Raw genomic sequence first — 20,509 nt, 5'->3', positions numbered from 1 at the left:
CCCGGTGTGCTGAAAAGCAAGGGCAACACACAGAGCCTGAGGTGCATCTGCTGGGGAAAGAGCGTGGCGGGCAGGCTCTGGCCACAAACCCAGTGAAAGATGGGCTGGAGGGAGAAACTGGCAGTAGAGACAGGCAGGGCCTGGCACTGCCCCAGCAGTTAGTGGTCGGGCTGGGGTCTAGAGAGTGAGTGTGATTACAAAGACAAAAAGAAAGAAAACATCCCCATGCAAGACTCTGCAAAAAACTCTTAACAGGACAGGAACTGTGCCCTCCTGCCTGCTCAGCCACACCTCTGAGCCCAGCACAGGCCTGGCAGAGGATACCATGGATATATGGATGGATGGATATATGGATGGATGGATGGATGGATGGATGGATGGATGGATGGATGGATAAACAAACAAGGGAGAAACAGACAAAGCTATTGAGAAAACCTGCCATAAAGGAGTGTGTCAGATCCCAAGTCCCGGGCAGATCCCCGGAGGCTCTCAGTGCCCAGTGAGGGCCATGCAGGGCCTCTAGGGCCAGCCTCACCCTCACCCCTGATGCCCCAGGGTGCCCCCGCCAGCCATGGGACACACACCTCATAGAACTGCCTGTTGATGAGCAGCACGAAGGACAGGACGTCCAGCACCTTGATACGCACAGCACTGCGAGATTCACTCCTAGGGGCAGAGGCACACCTTCTGGGGCCTGGTGGGAGCACCACTGCCCGCCTCCCCCCTGCACCCGGCCCAGCTAACACCCCAAACTCCAAGAGCTCCCCTGGGGGCCCAGACCCCAGGCCCACCGCAGGAAACTAAGCGCCCCCCCCCCCCCCCCCGCCCCAGCCTGGGTGGCAAGGCACTGACTGTTTCTCTCTGTGTGGGGCCCAGCTTGTCAACATCCAAAGAACTGGGGAATGAGACACAGAGCTTGGCCCTTAGAGAGGCATCTTTCTATACAACCACTCCACAGCAAGAAGCAGAGGCCTCGAGATTCTGCCCTACAGGAAAACAACATTTTCCTGCTCATTGAGAATGATTACTTTCAAGAATCAGAAAGGACAGCCCTCACTCTTTGTGTCCTAGACCCCGGCCCAAGGCATAGACACAGGGTCAGGTTCCAGGGCCCAAGAGGTGTCCAGGGTCTCCCTACCTGAAGAATTTCTCCATCAGTAACTGCAGGTTGTGAATCCAGCCAACCTTTGCTGGGTGGATTGACTGAGCCCTGTAGGTTATTAAGTTTAAGAGGGAGGACTCCTGTCAAAAGAAGAAAAACCTGTTGTGAATGAGCCACTTGGCCTCTCCAGAGATTTTGTTATAAGCACACCCTGTGCTAATGGCCCAGGAGAACAGTTTGCTCAGTGAGACCAGCCACTTCAAGGCCCAGGTGGGGAGCCTACCAAGACAAAGCTTTACTGGCAGCAGCGAAAATTCATTTAAAAGCACATGTAAAGCCTTGGCATTAAGTTGAGCATTTCTGGCACAAGGACTGCCTACCGCCCAGAGAGCAGACATGCTAAGCAACAAGTCTCCACGGCGCTGGCCAGCACCTTCCTCCGCACAGGTGGGAGGAAACTGACAGTTAGGCTAGCACTGTGCTCTGAGCCACACATTGTTTTCTGACACCTTCACAGACTTCCCTGCTGGAGTACAAATCTCAGGAGAGCAGGAGCCTTTATTTCAAACACAGTTTCAGACCCACACAGCCAGGGTTCCCAGAGCTGAGCAGAACCACCCTCCCTACAAGCCTGGCGGAACTACCCTCTTGCCTGAGCAGCAAAGGCCCCACCAGGTTTTCGAGAGGTGGTCTTACAGGTCTTTGGTCTGCACATCTCTCAATGAGCTCAAAGTATCTCTCCTGTGAGCCATGGAACTCGTTCTGATCACATAGCTCTTCCACTGTGGTCAGCAGGTCATGGACAATGGCTCTGAGCTCTGGGCTCTCCAGGCTCTGCAACACAAAGGTGCAATTACACAGGAGTGACTTCTGGCTTCCCTCAAGGACTCAAGACCAGCTGCATCCAGATCCCCCCCAGGCCCTTCCACTGGACAGGGGGAATGACCCCCACGGTGCTGGGACCCAGGAGGCAGCCGGGCTGTTCCTGCTCATTCACCACCCCCAGGGAGTCCTGGCTGTGCCCACACAGGGACCAGCTCCCAGTACTTCACACCTCCCCAGGCTCAAACACCTTCTGAAGACCCAGGAAATGGTCTCCAGCCTGCCACTCTGGGATGAAGCACCACCTGGCCAGCTGGTCAGTGGACAATGAGGGATGAGAGTCCAGTCTTTCCTCCCCTTGGCTGGCCACCTAAACACTGGTCCATGCTAGTCCCCAGAAGACCCAGCTCTGAGCCCTTGCTAGACACGACTGTGTGATCTCTGCAGCCCCCACATCAGCATGTCCCCCTTCCTGCTGTGGTCACACTGTCCTCCAATATTATACCAAGGTTATGGCTGGCTTTCTAGATGCTGAGGGAACTGTCTTCAGGGTCCACTTCCAGGCCATAAAGGTGACCCAATCTTGATCAATGCCAGCACTGCCCCCTTGAACACCTGCTACATATTCCTGCTCCCAATGATGGAGCGCAACCCAACTGTCTTTAATGGATGGCGAGTTGACACCACTGAAACTCATCAGGGAATACACCAGACAGGCTCAGAGGGAAGGTCTTATGAGAGCTATCATTCAGGTGAGATGAACCAGCCAGCCCCACAGGTCCAGGCCCTGGTCCCCAGGGAAGGGCCCTTGGGCCTGCTTGTCCATGGTCTTGGTCCTCCCTGTGCCCAGTCTTCTCGCTGGCCTGACCTGAAGCTGCTGAAGCAGGCGTTCAATAATGTTCAGCAGAATGTCCCACGTCACAGCCTGGAGCTCCCTCTTGTACTTCTTGATGAGTCTGGTTATAGAGAGGACGATCTCATAGGACACCACCTCGTTTGGACAGGTCATGGCCTGGAACACAAGGCCCAGGGAGCAGGCAATGGTCAGCCACTTCTTGCTCACCTACAGGAAGCCCCCATCACGTCACCCATGAAACCCACGCTTATCTCACGGGCCCCCTAAGTATCATAGGAATCCAGAAGTGTTTTCTGCACTGGCTCCAAAAGGCCCGGCTCAGCTAACTTTCAGGGCCCTGACTTACTGGCCTAGAGGAGCCTAAAAGCTACCCTGATGCAAGCTATGCCCGAAGACCCCACACTCCACTGCCCAATGAGGGGTGGCAGGGCAGAAAAAACAGCCCATAAGGAGATTCTTTGCTGACCCTGTACACAACACAGCTCGTCGGAGCTGCTTTCCCTGTGGGAAGATGCAGTTGGTACAATGGCCCCGCTCACTGGGGTGCTGTGATAACTACATGAGAAACATACACAGAAAGTACTCCAAATACGACCAGGCACCATGGAAACAGAAGCCCATCACTGGCCTCCATTCTAGAGCGAGTGATATCACCAAATGAAATCCTCACCAGTTAGTGTCCCATCCCTGGCGGAACCTTGAGCAGTTCTAATGATAATTTTCAAGATACGAAATTCTTAAGATACACGATTTGCTTGAGGATGGGACTTTCAAACGGCCCTAAACCTCATTCCCAGTTGCAAAGCAAGGGACTGGAAATATCCCCACAGCCCCTGCAACAGAACCCGTCCAATGGGTCTGTTCTGGCCAGGCAGGAAACCTGAATGAGGTGAGTTCTCTGGCTCTCACCAGCTCCTGCGGCACAAAAAATGAGTTACCTCATAAAATGATGGCAACACAGATGTCGGGGAGTTCTTGAGAGAATGGAGTCGGTGGGCTCCCCAGAGAGCCATGCCAACAAAGAACACAGCTCCTCTCAGCAGCGGGGCATCTTCCATGTAGGCTCTGAAAATGTTCCCCAGAAAGACGAATGTGAGCAGAGCCTGGGGCCAGTGTCTGCCTGCTGCAGGGCCCAAGGGTAGGCTCAGGGTGGGCCCAGGCTCCTTGTGGCCTCCCCAGAGGTCCCTGCACTTATGGGGCAGAAGCAAAGCTGGTGAGAAGTGCTGGTCAGGGAACACAGAGGTCAGGGTCAGCAGCAACCATCTGATTCATTCACACATTGCTCACCACGGAGCCATGCTAGATGCCAGGGCATGGAGGTGAAAGAGAGCTTACAGTCCAGGAGACACAGACATGAACCAAAGAGCCACGTAAGGAAATGCCAGTTGCTACCTCAAATCACAGCTAAGAAGGAAAATCACGGGATAGGAAAGCAAACCTGCTTGGGGTGCTCAGGGAATCAACAATGGCGCCTAGATGTCAAGGAGCACTCAGAGAAACTTAACCAAGGTGAAAGATACTCCAGCAAGAGCAAAGGACACGTGCAGAGGCCCGTGGCAAGACGGAGGGAATGAGAGGCTATGGCTGGGGCAGGGCCTGAGCACCCAGGCCTTGCTGCAGGGAGGAGTTTGGTTTTGATCTGAGAGCCCTGAGAGCCACTGTAGCTTCAAGCAAAGGATGACAGAGATCTGTGTTGGAAAAAGAACATGTGGCTGCCGTGTGGAGGAACGGACTTCAAAAGGCCAAGAGTGGGTAGAGGAGTCCATGGAGGAGATGAGAGCTGAGGGGTGGGGTGGAGGCTCTTGGTGGACAGATAGATGTGAGCCTCCTCTAAGGGACAGAAGCAACAGGACAGATAATGGTTTGGCTGTGAGAGGTGAGGGCGAGGGCCTCGAAACAGGATCAAAGGTGAGGCAGCCTCAGTGGACAAGATCCAAATATGGGAGGGAGATTTCAAGTTCAGTTTTGAATGTTCTGATTTTGCCAGCAGAAGTTGAAGAGGAGAGCAGATCAGGAGCTTTAAGATGTACGCTCTAGTTTTAGCGCAAGCTTCTGGAGCAGTCACCCCAAAGGAACAGGAAACCTCCCCATTCGCCTACACAGGGCAAGAGCCAACACAGACAACCTCCTCACGAAGGCTCTGCAGCAGCCGATCCAGCCACTTCACCCTCACCTTCTGCCCAGGCCTTAACCACACTCACCTGTCCTCCATGATGCGGCACATGTTATAGATAGCACTGTGGCCCAGGTGGGTGCCCAGGAGGTTACGCATCAGCTGGGGAACAAAACACACCAGATACCATTGGCAGATACGAGTCCCAGGACCCCACACTCCGGCCAGCCCTGCACAGCCACTGCTCCAACACCCTTCATGTCCAGCCATTTTCAACCATCTCTTCCCAAACACAGAGGCCGCAGAGTTCCCCAAATGCCACCAAAACCCTGACCTCAGCTCAACCACCTTGGGGAAATGTCACTGGACTCCCCTTAACAGGCCATTGTGTGGCCATTCCAAGAATCAGATGGCCGTTCATTCAAGACAAGATGGCCCTTGTCCTGCCATGTGCCTGGCTTATACCTTCACCTAGGGAAGGGCTCTCTAGGATAACAGTTCAGACCCCCACCTTCCAGCAAGGTTCACAGAGCTCCTTGACATTGATGGTGCGACAGAGAGTGACAATAAAGAGGGGGAGGCTCTCGGCTGGCAGGCAGTTGTAGCAGACCACAGCATCCAGCACCTGCAGAGACACCTGGTGGGGTGGAGAGAGGGGTCACACCAGTCCTGCCTCAACTCCTGCCCAAAGGGAGGTAACATCCCCAGCCTCCTTCCCACCCTCCTTTGGTCAGTAACTATTGCCCCTTCCCACTGCCAAAGCAGCCTTCCTCAAAAGCACAAGAGCAAGTGAGTGTCTGGGGGATACTTCTACATCCCAAACATTGTGGATCATCCCATCCTGAACTATGACCCCACAACAGAGGTCACCCAATCACCCTTACTTACAGGAGAGTGTGAGGCTCAGAGAAGCCGAGCAGCTTGCCTGGAGCCACATGGTCAGTGAGGGGACTTAATCCCAGAGCCCACCCAGACTATCCAGAAGGAGGGTGAAAGAAACTGCCTGAGAGGGCAGCTACTGACCTCTATGTCCACGGAGGACACCGTCTGCACACACAGCAGGCAGATCATGCTGTTGGAGGAAGCGCAAAGTCAACTGAAAGGCTATTTCCCAGAGGCTGCGTGGCTCCAGTTTACTTTCTGATACTCCACAGAGTCAGTTACATGAGGGGCTCCTCCTCCCTAGGGCCCCACTCATCCACGGATAGGCAGGTGCTCAGGGTTGCCCCTGCCCTCATGGATTTCAGAGTGTTTAGAAAAAATGACAAGTAAATAAAACCAGGTAATATTACATCCATTAAAAATAAAATACTAGGTCAAGCCTCAAAATATCAACTTAAGTAGCAGGTGGCTATGATCACTTCTAACTTCTCCATTTATTTGGTGGTTTCAACAGCTCTATTCACCCTACAGAGCTGAACTAAAGACCCAAGACAGTGGGACTAGGATCAGAGTAACGTTATGAGAATTCTTTTCTTACTGGACCATTGATGCAATATATTCATCGAGGTAACAGCTGTTGAATTTGACCAAGTTCACAAGCACCAGAAGGAATTCTGAGGACAGGCCGATATCCATCCACTGCAGGACAAACTCAGCTGGGGAGAAGAGGAAGAGAGCAATGTACTTCCTCCCACCTCCTGCCCAGGAAAACACATCCCATCCCACTCAATGCTGGAAACCCCATCTTCAGTCCCCATGCAATGACAGGCAGGTCACACATGCACAAAGTCGAGGGAGGCTCAGCTGGAGCCTGAGCAGGTCAGCATGTCACAGACTCTGGAATTCAAATTCACCACCCCCCAGCATGCACTGAGGGAGATCTGGGCTGAGAATCGGTAGCAGTGCTTGTGCATCTGAGGCTGAGACCTGGCCCCAATGCTAGAGGTGCCAGCGTCAGCAGGACACATGTTTAAGAGGCAGATTCCCAGCCCCCCAACCCCAGAAAGAATCTCTCAAAGGAGACACAGCAATGCTTGGCGTTAGCCAAGTAAACTTAGACAGCAAACCTGACCATGACCCCGTCAGCACCTGTCCTGGGGGCAAACTAACAGCTGAGGCCCATTTCTGGCCAATACAACAGCAAGGAATTTAGTCCGATTTACTTCTTCCTCCTCCTTTCCCTCCTCCCCTGACCAGTGACATGAAATCTCAAGACTCACAGAAACCTCACACCATCAGAACAACAAGCAGAAAAGCCACCAAGGAGAGAGCTGGAGGTCAGACCCAGGGCACGAAGAGGGCAAGGAGGCAGACCCAGTGAGGCGGCCCCGGCCCCCCAGAAACCTCAGGGCACTCTGGGTGACACAGTCTAATGCCCAGCTCAGCATCCTGCACTTCCTACAGCAGAGCTCAGGACCCCACCTCCTGCCTGCCTGAAAGGCACATCGAAGACACATTCCCCAGGAGTTCTGAGCCAGCAGGTCTGGAGTGAAGCCCAGGACTCTGCATTTTTAACAAGCTCCCCCAGGAGATTCGGGTGGCTAGCCCAGGTTGTACATGAGTAAGCAGAGCTGTGTGGTGCAGCGCTGTCTGTAGGCCATTCCTGCAAACTGCAGCGCTCCCTCAGGGCCCCAGTGGCTTCCACATCCCAGATTAAATTTGATCACCAAGGCCAGAGAAACCTCACACCCAGTGTGGCACCCACCCAGTTCTTCTTCCAAGTAGGTAATGTGTCTCCCATTATCCGTAAGGGCCTTGAAAACTTCCAGTCTTTCGTGGAGGTCTTCATTGGAGGGATAATCCTTGATGACCTTGAAGAAGAGGGCCCTGAGAACACCCAAGCGATCCCCCTGAAGACAAAATCACAAGGTCAGCAGTCCTGCTTGGATCCCCTGGTCACCTGGGCTTTCTGGGCAGCTGGAAGGAGTCCAGGAAGTCCAGTAGGCTCCAAAACTCCCAACTCTGGGCCTTTTTTCCTTCCCACAGGAACTGGCTATGAGGGACAAACTGGGAACATCAGAGCAGCTCGGAGTAGGGCATCAGACGCACCGGTCATCTGACCAGCATGTGTGAAGCACCCACTATGTATTTGGCTGTGGGCACACAGTAGGGACAGTGCAGTTCCATACCCCCACCTCTACCACACTCACAGCCCAGGGTGGACACATTTGTGCTCACAGGACAATGACAATGACCTAACTGCACTGACGGTGATGGGGCCTCTGGGGCAGGTGGGTGTGAAGGAGTTGAGGAAACAGAGGAGGGGAGGAGCCTTCCAGGCAGCAATGGCAGAAGGTGGCCTGAGTGGTCCAGGAACAGCAGAGACCAGTGTGGCCAAAGCACAGTGAGTATGGGTGGCCCAGGGAGAGGGAACGAGGTCAGCAAGAGCAACAGTACTGTGGCTCACTTGTGCCAGGCACCGTTCTCATCATTTTGCATAAACTGCCTCATTTACTCTCTAAACATTCCAGAAGAGGAAGGAGCCATGAGCATCTTCATAGGTGAGGAGATGGAGGCTCAGGGAGCTCCAGAGACTTGCCCAGCACCCCACAGATACAAGAGGCAATGCCAGGATGCCCACTACGGCCGTCTAGCTACAGAGACCTTGGGAACTACAGGCCCTGGGCCTGGTGCCTTCACCAAAGACAAGAATCCAAGTGGGACCAGCAGGAGCAGTCAGTGGGTGGCCCAATATTATCCCACACCCATCCTAGCTCCACCTGAGCACAGACCCAACACCCTTACCTGTCCCTGCACGATGGCCTTCAGGAGAGCCAGTACTGCGTGGCGGGCCTCTGGGGGCCGTTCCGGCTGCAGCAGGTCTGCAACTGCCTTCCAGAGTGCTTCCACTGCATGCTGCCACCAGCAAAGAGGGGAGAGAGATTAGGGTGTGCTGGACCCCTCAACTGGAGAGCAAAGGGCAGAGCAGAACAACAGGGTCTTTTGACTTAGACCTTGCGTCATTAAAGCCCACATCTTGTATGCCTGTCACAGCCCATAGTGACCATGAGCCTGACAAGGGGAAGCTGCAAGCCACTTCAAAACCCTCACCAGTCCACAGGTTAGGGGAGGGAGAGAAGGGCAGGCAGGACAGAGAAACCGCCCAGGCTGCCTCCAGAGATCGCAGGGAGTCCACCTTAAAGCTTGCTCAGACTCTGGTGGGAAAAGCCAGTAGAAGAGGCTCAGAACAAGAAGCACCACAGTGGTCCCCGGGCCTGTAGCCTGACATAGAAAGCCACCCCCTGGCTTCCCTCTGTGTAAACACACCAGCCCAGCTATGGGCCACTCTGTACCAATTCCCTTCCCCACCTCTGCTGCCTTGCTTGACCTGTCAAGAACTCTGTGCAAGCCTGGCCAGTGTGGCTCAGTGGTTGAGCATTGACCTATGAACCAGGAGGTAACAGTCTGATTCCCAGTCAGGCCACATGCCCCGGTTACAGACTTGATCCCCAGTAGGGGGTGTGCAGGAGGTAGCCAATCAATGATTCTCTCTCAATCACTGATGTTTCTAATCTCTCTCCCCCTTTCCCTTCCTCTCTGAAATCAATTTAAAAAAACCCACAAAACTCTGTACAAGTTTCTGGAATTTGCCTCTAAATCCACCTAGCCCATGGGAGACCTGGCTCCTGTTCCCTACAGCAACCCAGGATCTCTCGTCACCTTCCCTTCTCTACATTAACCATCCCAGACTCTCTTCAACCGGGTTTTCATCAGACTCACCCTTTCCTGAGCTCACTCCTTTTAGGAGTGGGACCAATATGTCTTTTAGATCTTGTCTGACCAACATTCTGACTAACTCAGGATATACTTGAACTTCACCTCCTTTGCCCCATACACAATATTCCTGATACAACAAAACGGACACTGAGCCCTAGCCAGGTTTGGCTCAGTATTACAGCGCCGGCCTACAAGTTCGATTCCCAGTCAAGGGCACATACCTCAGTTACAGGCTCAATTCCCAGCCCAGGTCTGGGTGCGTGCAGGAGGCAACCAATCTTATGTGTCTCTCTCACATCAATGTTTCTATCTCTCCCCCTTCCTTCTACTCTCTCAAAAAAATCAATTGGGGGGGGGGGGGCACAAAACAACAATAACAAAAATGGACGCTGAGTTTGTAGACTATCGCAGCCTCATAGACCTATCTGTCTATTCACATGTAGCAGCTCAACCACATTTCACCTTTCTGTACCTATAAAGGTAAGTTTATGAACACAAATACCTATTTTCACTTTTAAAAAAAAAGTATCTTTATGTTGAAAGTATTACTATTTTCACATTTACCATTGGTAATGTGCAGCTTGCATGTTTCAGACAGAGCTGCTGAGGGTGCAGTGGTCACTCTCCCCCTTAGCAGATCTGAATCTGCGAGGTGTGAGGTCCACATCTCCCCCGACTCACACAAACGCCGTGCAGGGCTAAAGCAGAGCCCCTGAAGTGCTCTAGGACAGCTTCCAACTCAGAGCCCTGGACATCAGGAGAGAGCCTGGAAAGCGCTGGCTGAAATAAATATGCCTGTGTCTGTAAGGCCGCTTGATACCACCAACCACACTCCTCTCCCCAAAAGACAGACTAGTGGGCCTTGAATTGTTCTCTATGAAACCCACACTCTTCCCTGACACACCTCTATTTTTCCTTTCCCCAAATCTGTAATAAGAGGACAAGTAAGGCCCTAACCGGTTTGGCTCAGTGGATAGAGCGTCAGCCTGTGGACTCAAGGGTCCCAGGTTCGATTCCAGTCAAGGGCATGTACCTTGGTTGCGGGCATATCCCCAGTAGGGGGTGTGCAGGAGACAGCTGATTGATGCTTCTCTCCCATCGATGTTTCTAACTCTCTCTCCCTCTCCCTTCCTCTCTGTAAAAAATCAATAAAATATATATATATTTTAAAGATGATACCTATTAAAAAAAAAAAAGAGGACATTTCTGGAAACTACTACAACCCCTTTCTCAAATCTGCTGGGAAAGCCTTAATCCCTTTGCTCTCCATCTCCACAGAGGATTGGTCCCTCAGGGTTGTGCTCAGGGCATTTCCAGAAGCTTCCCGGTCACTAAGATGAAGTAACCCAACTGAGACAGACCTACCTCTTCAAATTTTTTCGTTTTTGCGACTTCACAGATCTGCCCTATCATCCGAATGCGATTGTTGAGGCCACATTCAACACTCAGTTCCTGGAAAAAGTAAAAGACGGAAAAGGGGCCTGCTCAGGCAACTGATCTCCTAATGGCCAAGCACAGACCACCCTAAGAACTGTACCGTATTTCCCACTCTAGAGACTTGCAACAGACCTTTCTGAAATTAGGCATTACTCCATCTCAGTGGAGTGAAAACAGACTTTTTTTTCCATCACTGCATTTTTTTATTGTGATAAATTCACATCATATAAAACTCACTACTTTGAACCATACAATTAAGGCTCTGGTGGGGTAGCTCAGTTGGTTAGAGCTTCATCCCGATATGCCAAGGTTGCAGGTTCGATCCCCGGTCAGGACACATACAAGAACTAACCAATGAATGCATTAATAAGTGGAACAACAAATCAATGTTTCTCCCCCACCCTTTATCAATAAAAAAAATTAAACCATACAATTCATGTTTTAGCATATCTGCAATGCTTGTAACCACCTCCACTAATTACAGAACATTTTCATTACTTCAAAAGGAAACCTCATACCCCTTAGCAGTCACTCTCCATTCCTTTCTCCACCCAGGCCCTGACAAAGGCTGATCTACTTTGTCTCTATGGGCTTGCCTATTCTTGATATTTCATATACATGGAATTACACATTATGTGAACCTTTGTGATTGGTTTCTTTCATTTAGCATGTTTTCAAGGTTCATCCATGTTGTAATTAACATGTATGAGTATTTTGTTCCTTTTTTGACATGCAATACTCCTTTGTATGGCTGTGTCACATTTTGTTTATACAGTTGGCCCTTGAACAATGCTGGGTTTGAACTTGAGGGTCCACTTACACCTGGATTTTTTAAAAACCTGGGTTTAAGGAGGCTTGACTTGTGGTGGTAAACATGCAATATACAGATGATGTATTATAGAAATGTACACCTGAAACCTATATAATTTTATTGACCAATGTCACCCTAATACATTCAATTTTTAAAAAACACACAACATTTGCATTTAAGTAGACCTGTGCAGTTCAAATCTGTGTTATTCAAAGGGTAACTCACCAGGTGATGAGCATACGTTCCAGTTTTTGTTTTGTTTTTAATATACTTTTATTGATTTCAGAGAGGAAGGAAGAGGGAGAGACAGAAACATCCAAGATGAGAGAGAATCATGGATCGGCTGCCCCCTGCAAGTCCCCGACTGGGGATCGAGCCCACAACCCGGACATGTGCCCTTGACCAGAATCGAACCCGGGACCTTTCAGTTCGCAGGCCGATGCTCTATCCACTGAGCCAAACCAGCTAGGGCGATGTTCTAGTTTCTGAATGGGATACTTTAAAAGTGCAAAAGCTGCCTTGTCAGTGTGGCTCAGTGATTGAGTGTCAACCTATGAACTAGGAGGTCACACGGTTTGATTCCTGGTCAGGGCACATGCCCAGGTTGCTGGCTGGACCCTCAGTAGGGATGTGCAGGAGGCAGCTGATCAATGATTCTCTCTCATCATTTATGTTTCTCTCTCTCTCCCTCTCTGTTCCTCTCTCTGAAACCAATTAAAAATTTTTAAAAATAAATAAAATAAAAGTGCAAAAGCTAAGTGCTGGCTGGGTAGCTCAGATGGTTAGAGCATCATCCAGATATGCCAAAGTTGTGGGTTCGATCCCCAGTCAGGGCACATATAAGAAGCAACCAATGAATGCATAAATAAATGGAACAACAAATTGATGTTTCTCTCTCCCCCCTACACACACACACTACCTCTTACTCTAAAATCAATAAGTAAAAGTTTTTCAAAAATAAAAATAATAACAAAAGTACAAAGACAACATTTATTTATGGACAAAGTACGGTGTCAGGAATGTAGGGAGATTCAAATAAAGACGAAAAATAAAGACTTCTCACAAATTACTAGTTTACACATGGTCATAACCCTAATCACCTGTGGAGACCATGGCATTCATATCCCATATCATAAAACAGGTTTTCTTGAATTGACATTTGAATACTAACTCATGTGCTGAACCAAGTCGTCAAGATTCTGACTTCCTAAATCTCCAGAAAAAAGGACATGTAAGCCTCCCTGGTACTGGGGACAGCAGCCCCATACAGACTGTCACCAGCAACTCATCTCCCACAGAACCTGTTGACAGACCAAACCCAGCCTTCCTTGCACCTCCCAGGCCAGCAGGGAAGACACAGGCAGCTCACTCACTCTCAGGATTTCCGCTGTGATGACAAACTCCGTCTGTTTGCCCTCTGCAGACCTGGGATTTGGTCTTGAAGTTCCCAGTCCCAACAGAATCTTGAACTTCTCCTTCAAGCCTGAATCTTTGCTTGTTGGTTTGGCCATGGTGGGTAGGAACGCAACATGGGACTCTGCGCGGGGGCAACAGGCAGAGATCTCAGAAACAACTCCACACACCTGCCCCTGCGGACCTACAGCCACCCGGAACCCTAGCTTTCTGGTGGGCACCTGTCCTCCCACAGCCCCTGGAGAGAACTCAACCGCAGCCACACTGCCCAGGCCAGAAATAAACCTGGGAAACGCCAGGCCGCCCGCCCCTTAGTGCATGGGGTGAGGAAGGGGAACTGGGAGCGAAGGGTGGGCACCGCGGGTCCTAGGAAGCCCTGACATTAGCCATCTCTCTCCCCTCCATGTAAAGAAGGACTCTCGGAGGGACGCGGGAAGCAGGAACCCCCTTTCAGTGGCCATGACTGAAAACCATGGAGAGCTTGGAGCTCCAGGGTCAGGCTAAGGGGGGCGCGGCCTAGACCCGGACCCGGGCCCGGGCCACTGCGGGGTTCGCCCCCGCCGCCTCATCACCGAGTAGGCCCGGCGCGGCCGCCTCCCCTCGGGGCCGGGCCACACCGCGGTCTGGGCGGGCATCAGTGGTCGGGGAACCTCGAGGCACTCACCCCGAGCCGCGCCCGCGGCGCGCGGGGCCGGGCGGTCCCAGCGCGGAGAAGGGAGCACACACCCCTGCCCCGACCTGCCGCCGGAAATGCGCACTGCCGCAGCGGTGGGCGTCCAAGGCCGCCGCACGACTTGCTGGGAGTCGTAGTTCTAGGCTTCCCTTGGCCAAAAGAATGGGTGAGACACAAGTCACATGACAGTGCCGCGGGGGCCGCCGGGATGTGTAGTCCGCAGGAGTTCAACATGAACACCGCGGGCACGAGGATGGTGACCCGCAGCTGGAGCCGGGGACCTGGGGTCGGACCGAGGGGGAGTGGGGAAGAGGCCGCGCCGCTCCCAAGGGGAAAGTCGGCTGCAGGTAGCGCCACGACCCGGCCAGGGAAAGGGAGGAGGGGAGAGGGAGGAAACTGCAAGGGACTGAGGGCTGGAGTCCCGAGCCTCCCTGGAGGGCTCCGAGCTGCGCGGGCTGGGATCCGGACGTCGAACGCGGCAGACCCGGCGGCAGCAAGCAAGTTCCTCGGCCCTACGTGCTGCTGGGTTCCCACCTAGCGCCCTTTTCCCAGGAGTCAGGGGCTGGGTTCCAGGAGCTCACACTATCCCGACCCTCATCCTAAACAAGGACGTTCTCTGGGTCTCAGCAGCCTGTCCTGGAATGTTCCACTTGCGCCAAAGCTCTCTGTGGGGCAGATTGGCTCTATTGTCATAGCTGCTTACCTCTCAGAGAAGTCGGGTGCCCAAGACACCCTTAGCCAGAAGTCCTCTCTCCTTGCTAGAGAGTGATGTGTGCAGCATTGGCCAGAAGGGGATTCCCATAGGCACCCCAGGACCCCAGGGGTAGTCCAGAAAAGGAGACCCGCCAGAAGCATAGTGGGAGGAACTGGGGCTAGAAGGAATAGGCAGGTGACAAGTCCAGCCAGATAGGCAGGAGCTTTGATGCCAGGACAGAGTTTAAGTTCATTATGAGCACAAGGAAAAACCAATGAGGATTTTTAAACAGGAAGTGACACAATCCAATTTTGGTCTTACAAAGTTCTCTCGACAATGTGGAGACTAGATTAAGGGGCATCATGGTAGAGGCTGTTAACCAGAGTTCTCATCTGTTAACTTGGACTTGGTCAGGGGGGCAGTGTCACAAAGAAGGCTGACCTGTCCCGGATGTGTGCTACAGAAGACAGGGCATACCCCCTCCCCAGTAGTAGATGATGGATGATGGATGCTTGTCGAAAGAATGAGAGATGAGAGAGCACCTTATCCTTACCTATGTCCCCCACTGAAGGGACTGAGTGACGTTTTTTTGCAGAAGGAAGGAAAAGCCACCAACCTGTGAAGCGTCAGCGGAAGGCACGAAGCCTGAAAGTGGCCTATGAAGCCTCAGATGGTGAGAAAGGAGAGGGGATCAAGGTGCCAAGCTGGGAGCCTCAGGACTGGCAGCAGCAGCTGGCAAACATCCGCACCATGAGGAGTGAGAAAGACGCACCTGTGGACCAGCTGGGGGCTGAGCACTGCTATGACCCCAGTGTTCCCCCAAAGGTAGGGAGGGGCCCCATCTGCCTGGTGACCCTCTTCTGAACAAGATGCTTGATTCCTTTCAGGCCTGACACCTGGCAGCTCTTAGCTGACACCACCCTGAGAGGATGCACACCTGGCACCCAGAGCACTCACCGGGTAGCCAATGAGGCCTCGTGCTCTGCCTTCTGCCAGCACTGTGCTGGATCATCAGGGGCATTCAGTAAATTTGCTGATAGAGAAAGAGTTTTTTGCACTTCTTTAGCCCAGAGCCTGGTCCTTTGATCAACGTGAATCTAATCCCAGTTCTTCCACTGAGTGACTTGGGCCTCAGTTCGCTTGTCTGTAAAATGGGTAGTAGCATCATTCACATAGAGATAACAATAACAGCAATGGTTGCTGCACTGACATTGTGCCAGGTACAAGTCTAAGTGTAGTGAAAATTCATTTAAGCTTCACAGTGATTCTGAGAAGCAGGTGCTATTATTGTCCCCATGTTATAGATGAAAAGCAGGCCCAGATCAGATCCCACACACCTTCCCCCATTGGCCAAGGTAGGTAGGAAGCTGACGTCCGGTCTGTTCCCACGTGGGTAAAGGACTTGGCTAGAGCCTGGCCCACAGTGAGCACCCAGGACCGACTATCTTTCTGGTCCTGTCACTGTGAGCAGGTGCAGAGGTACCAGGTGCTGCTGTCACTGATGCTCTCCAGCCAGACCAAAGACCAGGTGACAGCGGGTGCCATGCAGCGGCTGCGGGCCCAGGGCCTAACGGTGGATAACATCCTGAAGACAGATGACAGCACCCTGGGCACACTCATCTACCCCGTGGGCTTCTGGAGGGTGAGCCCAGCCTGTGGCAACTAGGGCCAGGGTTGCCACTGGCCTGGGAAAGACATCGGGTCGCTGAGGGCAGCTGTGGGGGTGGCAGGAGGCTGGGTTGGACATTTCTGGCCACGGGCCTGGATATGAGTTCTCACTAGAGTCCCCCACCCCTCTGAGCAGTCCACAGGGGGCCAGGCAGTGGGGCCTCAAGTCCAGGCCTCAGAACTCCTTGGCCTTTCCTGTTTGCAGCCCACCCCTTCCTTCCTCCTCCTCCCCACCCAGCTGCCTGGCCCTTCCCTTTCTCACTGAGGCTGCCCATCCACCTTCCCCTTTGTTTACTCCGAGCTTCCCTGGGGTGTGTCACACCCTCCCCTCCCGAGTCCCCGAGAGGCCACAGCACAGGGTGGCCAGGAGGCAGATCTATTGAAGGTGGCCAGGCGGGTGTGGTACTTCCCTAGGCACTGGTGTGGGTTGCAGTGTGTCAGATGGGTTTTAAATAGCCCTGTCTGCTCAGGCACAGGATGGGAACCGCCCAGCTGGCCTGTTGGCTGGCAGGGAACCCCAGACTCCAGCCTTCCTTCCTGAAGGTCCAGGTGCTGCTAAACCCAGCTCCTGGCATGGCTGGGCCTGCTTAGCCTGCCTGGCCTCTGGGGGTAATGATGGGGCAGGGGGGAGCCCAAGCTGGACCCCTAACATATGCCATTGGCCCAAACAGGTGGAAGGCAGGGGTCCAGGCATGAATTGGGCCTCCCTCAGGCTGCCTGTTTCCTTGGTTCATGCCTACCTCCTAGGGGGACAGGAGCAAACAGGTGCCTCTGAGTGTGTCCTGGGTAGCTTTGGGCACCTGTGGTCCTTCCTCAGGCCTTGTCCTCCCAGGTTGGACTCTACTCCCACCTCCAGCACTTGACCCCCCTCCCCATTTTTCAGAGCAAGGTGAAGTACATCAAGCAGACCAGTGCCATCCTGCAGCAGAACTATGGTGGGGACATCCCAGCCTCTGTGGCAGAGCTGGTGGCACTGCCAGGCGTTGGGCCCAAAATGGCGCACTTGGCCATGGCTGTGGCCTGGGGTACTGTGTCAGGCATTGGTGAGTGGCATGTGCCCATGAGGAGGGTGGGGCCAGCTCTGAGCTTGCTGACTGCTGTCAGGGTTCCCCATACCCTCTGACCTGTAACCCCAGTTCAGGTCTCCTCATCCACAACTCAGCCCAGAGGGTCAGAAAGATATTGCCAGCACTGAGCTAGGCCTGTCCCGCCGGAGATGAGCACTAATCCATTTGCTGAGCACCTGCTTTGTGCTGGGCTCCGGGGACGGACTCGGAGTCTGTGGAAGTGATAACTCATCCAAGAGCTGAAGGGTAAGGCGGGGCCAAGAGGAGAACAATGTTCCAGGCAGGAGAACAGCATCTGCAAAGCCATGAGGTGGGGGAGAGGGCCAGAGCAGGAGGCTCTGGAACGAGTGTGGGCAGATGAGGGTGATGTTGTGAAGGCAGGGGAACCCAGGGAGAGGAGGAATGGGCTAGGGCAGTGGTCGGCAAACTCATTAGGTCAACAGAGCCAAATATCAACAGTACAACGATTGAAATTTCTTTTGAGAGCCACACTTTTTAAACTTAAACTTCTTCTAACGCCACTTCTTCAAAATAGACTCACCCAGGCCGTGGTATTTTGTGGAAGAGCCACACTCAAGGGGCCAAAGAGCTGCATGTGGCTCGCGAGCCGCAGTTTGCCGACCACGGGGCTAAGGGGATGGGGAGGAGAACTGGGAGTGGGGGAGCCTCTTCCTGGGATCGCTTTCCTGGGTCCAGGCCTAGCAGCCTGGCGTCGGAGGATCTCTGGGTGGAGACAGGATCTGGGTCAGGGTGCAGCGGCTGCTTCCTAAGGTCTTTGCCCAGAGAGTTGGGGCTTCTGAGGCCCCAGCAGCAGGCCCAGCCAGCCCAGAAACCAAGGCTTGACCCGTAACCTCTCTGTACGCCCCAACCACAGGGCCTCTCTGGGACTCCAGAAGGCGGGGCTGGGAAGAGGTGGGAATCCCCTCAGCTTCCACAGCCTGTGCAGCCTGCCCCCTGGGTGGGGCCCTCTTCCAGCACTGCCCATGAGTAGAAAGGCAGCTAGGGACGGCAGCCCCAGAGAGCCAGAACTGGGCCAAGGAGGGGGCCAGGGCAGAGCCTCCCCTAGGGCTCCTGAAGATGCCAGCCTCTCGGCAAATACTCGAGCTTATCTGGGCAGCTGTCCTCAGCTCTTTCCCGGGAGTGGTCTGGCAGGTCTGCGGGTGAAGGGCCCCCTGCCCACCGCCCTAACAGGAGTGTCAGAATGTCATCCTTTCTGGTCACCCATAGGGAAACCCTGAGGAGAGCAGGCTTTGCCTCCCAGGGGCTTCCCCAGGAGAAGCTGCCTCATGAGAAAGCTGATCCCAGCTCTGCCTCCCCACCTGGGTGACCTTGGGCAAGGCACTTGGCCTCTCTGCGCTTTGGCCACAAAGCAGGGGACACAGTTGCCCTCCTGGACCAGCCCACAGGAGCCTCACACAGTGTGGTGTGACCCTCGGTTGGGCCTCGGGAGCACGGTCACCTCCATGTTATGGAAGAGGAAACTGAGGCAGGAGGACCCAAGGGTGTAACCCTCCCCCTGGGCTTGTTAGCAGCAGGAAGAGAAAGCTGATGCAGGGACTGGCTTTCTCCTTGACAGGAGGAGAGGGATTGCAGATAGCTGGGCAAGGAGGCCTGGGTGATTGGGTGCCCAGGCTGGGCTCTGGGGTGGCTGTAAAGGGGAGCAGGGGCTGCAGCCCAGGTGACAACAGCTGGAGCTGGCCTGGCTGGGCTGCCCACTCTGTTCCTTACAGGTGCTGGCTCTGCAGGCAATAGCCTCATGCTGGCACCCACAGCCAGTGGCTGGGCCAAGAGGCACTGCTCCCTGCACCCCAAATGAGGGCCCAAGTCCTCTGGTTCCTGGCTACAGCCCCTGCCCAGCAGTAGTGGTGGCCTGGGGACCCACTCTCACGACTGGCTAGTACTGTGCAGTTAGGGCCCTCAGAGCTCTGTGTGGGAAGCCAGGGCGACTCACCAACCTGGGCTAATGGGTGGGACCGTGGGCAAGAATGGGGTGTCTGGACCTGCCCCACATTCACCCCACCCTGTCTCCAAGCAGCAGTGGACACACATGTGCACAGAATTGCCAACCGACTCAGGTGGACCAAGAAGGTGACCAAGTCCCCGGAGGAGACCCGTGCAGCCCTGGAGGACTGGCTGCCCAGGTGCTGCAACGGGGCAGGATGGACTCCCCTTCCGCCTTCCCTCCTTCCCTCCCTCGCTCTGCATTAACCCTCTCCCACCCCACAGGGACCTGTGGAGTGAGATTAATGGACTGTTGGTGGGCTTCGGCCAGCAGATCTGTCTGCCTGTCCGCCCTCGATGCCAGACCTGCCTCAACCAGGCCCTGTGCCCTTCTGCACAGGGACTCTGAAGGCCCTGTGCCCAGCTGCCTGGGACTCTGAAGACCGTGTCTATTCTGCGACTTTGTTGGGGAGCTGCAGCCTGTTCATAATAAAGTTTGGGGTTTTGCAACAGTTGGGATCTGTCTGACTTCTACCCTTGGGAGGCCAGCATGTGGACGTGACAATCTGGGCTGTGTACGTGGGGGGTGGGTGCAGGAGCTCAGACTGAAGAGATGGATCATGGGAGCCAGCTGGAGCCAGCTGTTGAGGAGCCTGCTGGTGACGCTGGAGGCCTGGGCTTCCTCCCTCCCTCAGCAGCTGGCTGAGGGCCCAGAAACACCCCTCTCCTGAACTTGTGCACCCTGAGAGCCTGCCACTGCCGGGAGGCCCTACCCCCAGTGCTTACAGAGCCACCTGGCCTCCAAAGAGCACCAGGAAGCCCAGGCTGGGTGCCACGGAGCATGAGGCCTGACCTTTGTACCTGCTGGGGGGCTATATGAAGGCAGGGGGTGCCAGGGCCCAGAAAACTTCACAGAGGAGGTGTTGGCAAGGCAGCTGGGCCTCACCAGGCAGAGGAGGTGAGCAAGGGCCTCAGGGGGGAGAGGGAAGCAGGAGCTGAGAAGAGTTGGGACTTGGCTACCAGGTGGATGGATTCAGGGAGGGGAGGTTTAAAATGAGACCTGTTGCCCCAGCTGGTTTCTCAGTAGTTAGAGCGGTGGCCCGCAGACCAATGGGTTGTGGGTTTGATTCCCAGTCAAGGCCATGCACCTCAGTTGAAGGTTCCCCAGCCCGGGAGGGGCCTGTGCAGGAGGCAACCAATGGATGTGTCTCTCCCCCTCCTCCCTCCCTTCTACTCTAGAAGTCAATGGAAAA

General features: G+C 53.9%; 2 protein-coding genes across 7 annotated transcripts in view; one reads left to right on the top strand and one right to left on the bottom strand.

Annotated features, from left to right (window-relative positions):
• The window catches only part of TSC2 (TSC complex subunit 2), a 36,819-nt gene extending 22,827 nt beyond the window's left edge, over nucleotides 1–13,992 (bottom strand). For all 5 annotated transcript variants that reach the window (XM_079794384.1, XM_079794380.1, XM_079794381.1 and 2 more), the window contains exons 1-14: nucleotides 13,878–13,992; nucleotides 13,174–13,337; nucleotides 10,918–11,004; nucleotides 8,581–8,691; nucleotides 7,541–7,685; nucleotides 6,374–6,491; nucleotides 5,917–5,965; nucleotides 5,405–5,530; nucleotides 4,982–5,055; nucleotides 3,719–3,845; nucleotides 2,793–2,936; nucleotides 1,799–1,936; nucleotides 1,139–1,242; nucleotides 585–666 (exon numbers count right to left, since the gene is read on the bottom strand). In XM_079794384.1, coding sequence (XP_079650510.1) covers nucleotides 585–666; nucleotides 1,139–1,242; nucleotides 1,799–1,936; nucleotides 2,793–2,936; nucleotides 3,719–3,845; nucleotides 4,982–5,055; nucleotides 5,405–5,530; nucleotides 5,917–5,965; nucleotides 6,374–6,491; nucleotides 7,541–7,685; nucleotides 8,581–8,691; nucleotides 10,918–11,004; nucleotides 13,174–13,311 — 1,443 coding nt within the window. In that variant the 5' untranslated portion in view covers nucleotides 13,312–13,337; nucleotides 13,878–13,992. The remainder of the gene's footprint in view (nucleotides 1–584; nucleotides 667–1,138; nucleotides 1,243–1,798; nucleotides 1,937–2,792; nucleotides 2,937–3,718; nucleotides 3,846–4,981; nucleotides 5,056–5,404; nucleotides 5,531–5,916; nucleotides 5,966–6,373; nucleotides 6,492–7,540; nucleotides 7,686–8,580; nucleotides 8,692–10,917; nucleotides 11,005–13,173; nucleotides 13,338–13,877) is intronic.
• Nucleotides 13,993–14,094: 102 nt separating this feature from the next.
• On the top strand, nucleotides 14,095–20,043 carry NTHL1 (nth like DNA glycosylase 1; the record flags this gene model as incomplete). Of its 2 annotated transcripts, XM_079795487.1 has the most annotated exons (6): nucleotides 14,095–14,233; nucleotides 15,176–15,405; nucleotides 16,052–16,222; nucleotides 17,132–17,291; nucleotides 19,351–19,456; nucleotides 19,542–20,043. In XM_079795487.1, the coding sequence occupies 6 exons, from the start codon at nucleotides 14,095–14,097 to the stop codon at nucleotides 19,663–19,665; spliced, it is 930 nt and encodes a 309-aa protein (XP_079651613.1). In that variant the 3' UTR covers nucleotides 19,666–20,043. The 2 variants fall into 2 exon arrangements, 1 of the variants encoding a protein (XP_079651613.1); XR_013814880.1 differs by lacking the exon at nucleotides 19,542–20,043 and having other exon boundaries at nucleotides 17,132–17,561; nucleotides 19,351–19,457.
• Nucleotides 20,044–20,509: the final 466 nt, after the last annotated feature.

Source organism: Cnephaeus nilssonii, assembly GCF_951640355.1.
Source record: "Cnephaeus nilssonii genome assembly, chromosome: 2".
Lineage (NCBI taxonomy): Eukaryota > Metazoa > Chordata > Mammalia > Chiroptera > Vespertilionidae > Cnephaeus > Cnephaeus nilssonii.
The sequence above is the reverse complement of the archived record's forward strand: the minus strand, read 5'-3'. Positions and strand labels throughout refer to the sequence as shown.